At 46.3% G+C, this 8927-nt stretch overlaps 1 protein-coding gene across 1 annotated transcript; it reads right to left on the bottom strand.

The window, feature by feature from the left end:
* Positions 1-305: 305 nt before the first annotated feature.
* Positions 306-7329, bottom strand: LOC101706164 (paired-like homeodomain transcription factor LEUTX). Its single transcript, XM_087197479.1, has 3 exons — positions 7108-7329; positions 2295-2446; positions 306-1230 (listed from the first exon to the last, which is right to left on the bottom strand). The coding sequence occupies exons 1-3, from the start codon at positions 7130-7132 to the stop codon at positions 817-819; spliced, it is 591 nt and encodes a 196-aa protein (XP_087053605.1). The 5' UTR covers positions 7133-7329; the 3' UTR covers positions 306-816.
* Between the last annotated feature and the right edge of the window lie 1598 nt (positions 7330-8927).

The following is an 8927-nucleotide window of genomic DNA, read 5'->3' as shown; positions in this document are numbered from 1 at the left end:
GGGTGGGGTGGGAGCCACCATGGGCCTAGGCTTTTCCTGCCTGTTCAGTGTGAATACTTCCTCAGCCAACCCAGGCGTAGGAGCCCCTAAAGCTGTTTCTGATGTTTTCCAGAGAACCCAGGCGTGTTTTATGCGGTGCACTTACGGTGAGGGAAAATCCAAAGCCTAACTAAATTCCACCCACGGTGCTGCTGACTTGCATCCCATGAGGACTGTATGTGATACTGAAATTGTTGGAGGGGGCATTGAAAACAAATAGAGAAAAGACAGACGACAGTGAAAGTGAGATAGTTGCTGTTCTTTTCCTTATGTGAAATGCCAAGTCCTGAAACTGTACTCTCTATCGATTCAAATCAGGTGGTAATGTTTCAGGAATTCAAGAGACTGGGGAGACCCAGGGACTGAAACAGGAGGACTTTATTTCAGGTTGAAGGTGTACACCGGGCTCAACGGACTCCTGTCCAGGGGAAGAGCGATGGACAAAGACAAGTTCCAGCTTTTATTCATTTTGTGGAAGGGAGAGGTTTTCCTAGTGACATATAGCAAGCGATCTACCGTAAAGACGCTGTCTCGTGACATATATGGAAACAGAGTTTGATGAACCTTGTTTAGGGGACATAGTTGTCAATTTTATCCGTGCCACAATGAGAAATTACAGCTACAGGGAAGACGGGGTTGTTTGGGAGGAGGGAACCTCCCAAGGCTGAGAACCACTTGTTTGTCTTTAAGTTCTCCTGCTTCAGCAACTGTGCTTGATCGTGTGGACTGGTGTCCAGAGGTGTGGGTGTCAAGTCACCCTGCACATCGGGGCCATGCTCACTCCCTCACTGAAGGCACCCTGGTGGGGAGATACACATCGAAGCTGCTGGGATCATCTTCCTCATGCAGGGCGTACAGTTCTACAAATTCACTTATATCACCCGGAGTGTGGGCCCAAGGAACATCCAAATCCCCCATACACGTATCCTGGACGTTATCATGCGGAGTGTCCACTGCTGAACTCAACACAGGGGCTCCATCTCTTCTGGTGATGTGGCTCTCAGAGGGCTCCTGTGGATCATGGTTGCCGTCATCTGAAGATCCAGCAATTGGTGAGGCATTCGTCGCAGGATTTTGTAGTGGGGGCTCCTTCTCTTCCAAAACCTGCTGTGTGGATGTTCCAGGTGATGCATCTCCTTGCACTTTTAGCCTGATTTTCTTCTGTTTCATCCGCTGGTTCTTAAACCAGTTCTAAAGGGAGAAGAGAAACAGGATAATGAAAATGGATGAGTCCAAAGATTAATCTCCATGTTCAACCTAGGAAGTGAGGTTCAGGTGTCTGAAAGGTAATCTCCAATGGCTTCAGACTTCTCTGAACAGGAAAGTTCTTTGTATCCTCTGCTGTTCTGGGTCCCATTAGGTCAAGTGGGGGGCGGGGGGGAGGGGCGGTGAATGGGTTGTAGTACCAATGGGTAGAGGAGGATGGAGCACTCAAACTCTGAATGAAGACAGATTAAGTAAAGGGGCTGGGTGTGGTCCTGTATTAGTGATTGCTCAAGGTTTCCCGAGAAAACATCCAAAGTGTGAGAGCAAGAACGGGAGTGTAGCTTGGCCTGCCTCAGGTTCATGCAGGGATTTTGCCTCGAATTTCCTCTGGGAATTGATTTGAAGACGTCTGAATGACTGGGAATGTTCTGACTGAGCAGTATCTAGGTATCTACCTGGTGTACTTTGTAATCAAGATTCACGTGGTGGGTGTTTGTCTTCTATGTAACAGTCCAGAGAAGTGGCATATGCTTTAAGAGGTGGAGGCTGAGGAGAAGCAATTTAGTCTCAGAACATGGCTTTGGAAGGGATTAATGCCCATCTCCAGGAAGCAGGTTAGGACTCACAGCACTAGGCTAATGACAAGAGTGGGCTGCTCATATGGGAACCAACCCAAATGGCAGTATCTGAGATCCAGACTCAAAGGGTCCTATGTAGTGTTGTGGGCCAGGATGCAAATTCTGGCTCTTGTGTTGATTACTCTTGGAAGACAAGTCTTTTGGGTGAGCCTTCATCGTCTTCAAAAAAGTGAACATACCTGGGTGTGGTTGCAAAGGACTGCAATACCAGCACTTGGGAGCCTGAGATAGGAGGACTGCCTTGAATTCCAGGCCAGCCTGGGCTACATAGTGAGTCTGGGCTACACAATGAGTTCAAGACCAGGCTGAATTGGAGTGTGACCCTGTCTCCGGGGGGAAAAAAAAAAAAAAAAAAGACTGCGGGAGGTTCTAAGTCAGGTGCACTACCTAGAGACACACTCAGGCACCTACCTTTATCACCACTTCGTCAAGATTCAGTTTTGATGCCAATTCATGAATAGCATCAGTGTCTGGATGAGTGTTCTTCTCAAAGGTATCCATCAATACTGCCAGTTGATTTTGGCTAAACACGGTACGTGGCCGGCGAGTATATTGCTCCTTTTCTGCTTAGGGAACAGACAAGAGACTCACATTCAAGTAATATTCAGATGGCAAAGGCAAAAGATCCATGTTAAAAAGAAAATATCCAAATGTGAATTTCATGCCTGGGCCTGACCTGCCTGTCAAAGGCTTGGCCTAAAAAGCCCACCCAAGGACCCACTCCTCACCATCTTTCTGTGATTGTTCTGCACCTCCAGATCACCAGTACCTCATTGGGAGAGGATACAGTATTGGCACGAGAGTAACGCTGGGTTCATGAGGTCACATTGTTCATACAGTACTTGAGACACTACCATACTAACCCCTCGCACTCAGAGGTACTTTAAGACCCTGCTATTGATTTGGTCACTTATTAGCAGGATCGTTGTGGGGAGCAGCCATGAAGTTAAGTGACCTCAGAGTGCATCTTGATTCTCTTACCCACTGGCTCTGTGACTTAGGGAGTCACTGTACTTATATTTTTTGCCTTTGATTTTCAAATAGTAAAATGATCCCAGATAACTCACACTCTTTAGAAAGATATGAGTTTCCAAAGACACAAGTAAAATACAGTATTTGTGCACGATGGGAGTTTATACTACTGTTTAAAACGTCCTGAGGTCTTGTCATCTAGCAGTACCTAATGTCATGGCAATCCATGTTTTATGGACTATTTTACTCACAAGAGGCCTTTAGGTTTCACACACACAGCCGCACACACAGCCACACACACACACACACACACACACACACACACACACCCCAAACCACACTGCCAACATGCTGCCTAATTCTCCCTCGGTGAACACAAATCATCCAATATGGAGATTTCTTAGCTTTTACTCCCTGTCTAGACACAGGGCAAACATTTATAGGGGACCGGAGAAAATCCTCAAACATGGTGCTGAAGGAGAGACGCAGAGACAGAGATTTACATAGAGAAAGAGAGGCTGAGATAGAAAAAGGAAAACGAGGAGCAAAAGGATGGCAGCAGGACTTTAAAGACAAATTTTGGTGAAGAAAAGAAAAGAAATTGAAAACATTACAATCAATATTCTTAGATTAATAGAATATATTGCAGTCATATATCAAAAATCTCTTGAAAATAAAGGAAAAGCCATTAGGACAGATGTTCTTGGAATTCAGTAGCTAAAAGTAAACCATTAAACAATAATAGAAGAGCTGAAAAAGAATGTGAAACAAGTATTGCCGAAGGCAGGCTAGAATAGACAAAAGCACGTTAAAAGACTGAAGAGACAGGAAAATACAACCTTGGTCAAAGATGGCCAAGAAATACTTGGAGAAATATTAGGCTGGCTGTGGATGTTCTCAGTGGTAGAGAGCTTTCTTAGCATCCGTGATGCTATGTGTTCAAATTCCAGCACATTAAAAAAAACAGCAATACTTGTGTGACTAAAAAGTATCTATATGCCTCAAGAGAAATTTCAGAGTGATGAGAGTATTATGAAAGAAATAACTTTTTAAGATTTGGGAAATAAAATGAAGGAGTCACCATTAGCAAGAATCTGGCCTCAGATAAACTCAGTGGCTATGACACTGCTGCTGCACAAAGCTCCACAGGAGTCTCCAGCATGAGACTGTCGAATGTCAAGGATGATAAACAAATAAACAGTTTGAGTTCTATTGCAAAATACCAGAATACTGTGTTTAGAGAAAATCCTGAAGCTTCTCACTGAAAACAGAATTTCCACACAAAGGAATGGTAGTTAGAATTCCAGTGGTCTTCAGAAGAGCATCACTGCTCAGCAGAAGACAATGAATAGAGAGCGATAATATTCTTAGAGAAACTCTTTCGACCTGGTGTTCAGCCTTATTTGTTTTTTTTTTTTAGGAGGAAAAGAGAGCGGGAGACTGCTCCACTGATTATACCCAGCACAGGCTGTAAGCAGTGCAGGCTATAAAGAATTAACCCTGAAATTGTCTTCTTTAAAGAAGTGAGTCCGGCTGATTTCAGAGTGACTCTTACCCAAACTCCACTGCCAGACATGAAAACGTCTCAACTGAAAAGACAGGCTAATCATTAACCACAACTTATATCTGTTCTGTTCCATTCCTAATGCAAGAATGCTTTGTCCCGTCTTTTGAAAGCCTTTCCTGGGTCAGTAACTACACTTGATCTTAGCCAAAAGGCCGAGAAGCCATTGGCTCGGTAACTTATCTCTAGCAACCACACTGGCCTCATCAGCTTTCCCTAGAAATGACAGTGTCACCAATAAATATCACTGGTTCTGGCTGTTTCAGTGTCTTTGCTTGCTCAAGCTTTAAACATCTCACGTCCTCATTTCACGTTGATTCTGTCTCTGAGTCTTTCTGCTCACCTTGGGTCAGAGCACCAAGCAGGAGATTGGGATCCTCTGCAGGGGTCCCCAGTAGAAGAGGATAAAGATGGTTTCAGATACTCATGCACTCAGCAGTCTGACCTCCCATGGAGCATTGAAGGAGCCCCGAGAGAAATCGCATCAACACAACACCAATTTAAAGAGGGAAGCTGTGTGTGGGAGAAAAGGGAATCCACAGAGAGTAGCAAAGGGACATGGTGGGTTTTCTACCAGCACAATGACCCTGGGAAGGAAGCTGGGCAGGCTCCAGGATGACAGAGCAGCTTGAGCAGATGTGACACAGAGTAGCTGGAGGACATCTCTGTGGACTGAGCTCCTGTGCCATCTCCCAACAGGCCAGACCAGACCAAACAGGAGGCACTGGTGCTGAGGTCCACAGAATCAAAGTGAACCTCTAAGAGGACCAGTTTTCAAAAAGACCAGGAGATTCTACTCACCCCGAATCCACATAATAAGGAAGTTCTTTCTCTTTTAACCCCATGGAGTAAATTTCAAACAACCAATGCTGTGGTTTTTGTTTTGTTTTTTTCGGTACTGGGGATCGAACTCAGGACCTTGCCCTTGCCAGGCAGGCAGAAGCAGCTCTGTGCTAAATCCCCAGCCCCCAATCCCGTGTTTGTCCTTTTCCTGCCTTCTCTGGATTTAGCTGTGTCTTTAAGCCAATGTCCTATTCTCAGCTCAATGGAATGCTCATTCCATTTGACACAATAAGGTGTTCCCTGATTCCAGAATCACAGATAAGCGCCAATTCCATGTTTCAACCAGATGTGTTGTCATTTTGCCTTTTGACAGAGTCAATCGGGAAAATGCATTCAATAGACTACCTCTTCTGTTAGACTACCTGGGGGAAATACTGAATATGCTATGGGGAGACCTGGGAACTCATGCAGTCGAGATGAAGAAAGACACATCTTACATAAATAAGAAAAAAGGCAATTATTCACACCAAAAGTTAAGAAGTCTATGTTAAATAAATCATCCTTGTACAACTGACTCAACATCAACACTATTATACAAGTTTGGTCATGTGCTCCCAAACATTTTGTTCAAAGATGGTCCTAGGAGGTTATAACAGAGCTACAAATTTCTGTCATAGCTGCAATCCATGACTGTCATGCTGGTAATGCTGCTGGGGTAAACAGACCTAATGAGCAGCCAGTCACAAATAAAAGTATATCTCACACCGTGATGCAGAGTACCTACTGGATAGTGATAATAAAAGACTACGGTATGAGTTTTTGTTGCTGTTTTGGAGTGTACTCCTACTTACACCAAATTTGGTATATAATACGAGGCCATGTTACATACCAGCAGCAGCCTCCTGCATTTCATTTACTGCACCTCTTTTTTTTTTTTTTTTTTTTGTTACCGGGGATCGAACTCGGGTCCTGGTGCTTGCGCAGCAGGCAGCGAAACCACTGAGCTAAATCCCCGGCCCTACACCTCTTGATTCCATTGTTTCCTATTGGGTTAAATAGAACCCTATATCTTGTTCATACTCCTTAGGAGCAGTGGGCAATGCTGTAGGTATGTATGTAAGTACATAAAGCACAGGCTGGGCGAACTCAAACTTGTGACCCTCCTGCCTCAGCCACCCAAGAGTGGTGGGTCTACAACCTTGTACCACCAGAGTTGCCAGTTGTTCTACTCTGAAAATAAACTCATTTTTTGAACTTCTAAAAGAAAATATGCCTAGGGCGGTGGCCCAGGCCTCTAATCCCAGGGGGCTGGGGCAGGAGGATCACTGTGAATTCAAGGCCAGCCTCGGCTACACAGTGAGTTCAAGGCCAGAATGAACCGCTGGGTGAAACCCTGTCTCACAATAACACCAAAATATAAATTTTGAAAATAAAATTATATCTCTCTCCCCAGACAAAAACACACATTAAACCAAGTTTTATAAATACAATTATAAATAATATCGATTAATAGGGCAGCATCAACATTTAAAATCCCTAGACAAGAGAATTGATAAGCAAATAACAAACACAAGCCACTGACTGGAGGAATGTATTTGCAACAAACGTAAGATAGGAATTCTTAGTGTGTAGAAGGCAGCATGGGCCGGGGATTTAGCTCAGCGGTTTTGCCGCCTGCTGTGCAAGCGAAAGGACCCAAGTTCGATCCCTGGTACCAAAGAAGAAGAAGAAGAAGAAGAAGAAGAAGAAGAAGAAGAAGAAGAAGCAGCAAAGATTATTCTACATTTCAAGAAGCAGGAGAACCGCCATGAAGGCCTCACCCCTCACCTCTCACCTCTCACCTCTCACCCTGGTTTGTCCCCCGACAACCCCTCAGCCTAGCTTCCTCCCGCTCACTCTACTCACCGGGCTCTCTGGCGTCTTCCACCATGGCCGCTGAAGGACAGGGAAAGGGCTGGAACCTGCTCGTTCTGGAGCTCCTCACTTTATGTGCCCACTATGCTAGACCACCTCCCTATTTAAGCAAAACCTTGACGTACTCAGGCCTCCATCTTGACCCACCCTCATCAAACCTATCGTCACGCCCTACTAACAATCACCGGCCATAGCATTCTGACCAGAATTCAACCCCCCCCCTCCCCGCCCCGTTTCTCCAGAACCTAGGCCAGCAATAGCGAACCTTCGTGAGGTCGTGTGCCTAAACTGCAACTCAAAACCCACTTATTCATCGCCAAGTGCAGTTAAACCTGAATGCCGGGTTGTTGAGTCAACCCTGGGGCGAGTGGGCTATCTCGTGAACAGAGAAGCGCTGGGTGTCCGCTGCGGCAGGCGTGCCATGCGTTCACCAGCCCTGACCTAGGACGTGGGAACTGCTGTGTGTGGTACTGAGAGTGAAGAGCGATTCAGACTGATTCCTAGCTGGGCGTGGTGGAGCTCGCCTTAATCCTAGCACCGGGGAGGCTGAGGCAACGGGAATGCCGACAACTCAAGGCTGCCCTGAGCTACATAGCACGACCCTGCCTCAAGGAGACGAAAACCAAAACCAACAAAACTAAAGCCCCAAGAGACTGATTGCTGACCTCAAATAGCGGAGGAAGCTAAATGAAAGTCGGGCAGGTAGAACAGAGAAAGTGTACAAAAATGTCACTGTGGACACACGAGTAAATCAGCAAGGTGCCCGCGGAGAAAGTCAGTCAGTTGTTGAGGCAGACTGGGAAGGTGAGGGCGGGGCTCCCTGTGGGGGTTGGGGGGCTTGTGCTGGGGAGACGCCCAGGGGCCTGGGAAGCCGGGTCAGCTTGCCAGGGTCACCTTGCCACCCCAGGCGGCGACAGGTGGCCTGAGGGATCTGCACTGAGGACCTTGCAGTCTGGGTTAAAGAGTTGTATTGGGACCACTGGGAGTCCAGGGAGAGGGAACTTTATGCTGCTTTTTCGGGGGTCTCTAGCTCTGGGTGTTAAACCCACAGCCTTTGCACTGAGCTGTAGCACCAGCCCTATTTTTTATTTTTTATTTTGAAACAGGGTCTCTAAGTTGCTAAATTGCCCGGCCTGGTCTCAAACTTGAGCTCCTCCAGCTTCAGCCTCCCGGAGGGCTAGGATTACGAGCATGTGCCACCACACCCAGCTTGCTCTGTTTTTTGGTTTTTGTTTTTTGTACTGGGGATCGAACTCAGCTCCTTGCGCTTGGGGAGCAGGCAGCGGAACCACTGAGCTAAATCCCGGGCCCTGCACTGTACTTTTTAAAATGTGAACCATCTCTCTTGTTTCTTGGAACCTTTTTCTCCGTCTCTCTGTTCGTCTCTCTGTTCTCTCTTCTCCTTTCAGGCACCATATTTACTGATTTATTCTTGCATCTCCCAGTGTCTTTCTCCATGCCACATTTTTTTGTGACGTGGGTGTAATTTGGTGGACAGGAAGGATATGGGCCCTATGCAAGTCACGGGACTCCCCACACTTGAAGCTGAGGCTTCTCAGACCTGGAGAGGAGATTCTGGCCTCGGCCCCAATGCCACACCTCAGTCGGCCTAGTGGGGAGAGATCTTGGAAAGACCAATGCACTCCAGCTCTGGAAACACTCCAGGTAGCCCCAGGACAAAGCAATACAGAGGGACCCATTTATGTCTACAGGAAGATAATTCAGGAGAAGAAAAGTGATCCCAGGTAGACGTACCCCTCCAAATATCTGCTCAGCAGGGTAGATTGGGGCTTACGTTTTCTACATTGATT

Source organism: Heterocephalus glaber, unplaced genomic scaffold (genome assembly GCF_053883595.1).
Source record: "Heterocephalus glaber isolate CG9 unplaced genomic scaffold, H.glaber_assembly_v1.0 deba00001670, whole genome shotgun sequence".
NCBI classification, from domain to species: domain Eukaryota; kingdom Metazoa; phylum Chordata; class Mammalia; order Rodentia; family Bathyergidae; genus Heterocephalus; species Heterocephalus glaber.
The sequence above is the reverse complement of the archived record's forward strand: the minus strand, read 5'-3'. Positions and strand labels throughout refer to the sequence as shown.

What these genes read in the sequence shown, in the direction of transcription:
- LOC101706164 (XM_087197479.1), bottom strand. Translation starts at nt 7,132, where the DNA reads ATGGTGGAAGACGCCAGAGAGCCCG. An exon ending in GGAAGACGCCAGAGAGCCCG is followed by an intron (nt 2,447 to 7,107) that starts GTGAGTAGAGTG and finishes TTCCCTAAGCAG; the next exon opens with AAAAGGAGCAATATACTCGC. An exon ending in TTGACGAAGTGGTGATAAAG is followed by an intron (nt 1,231 to 2,294) that starts GTAGGTGCCTGA and finishes TTCTCCCTTTAG; the next exon opens with AACTGGTTTAAGAACCAGCG.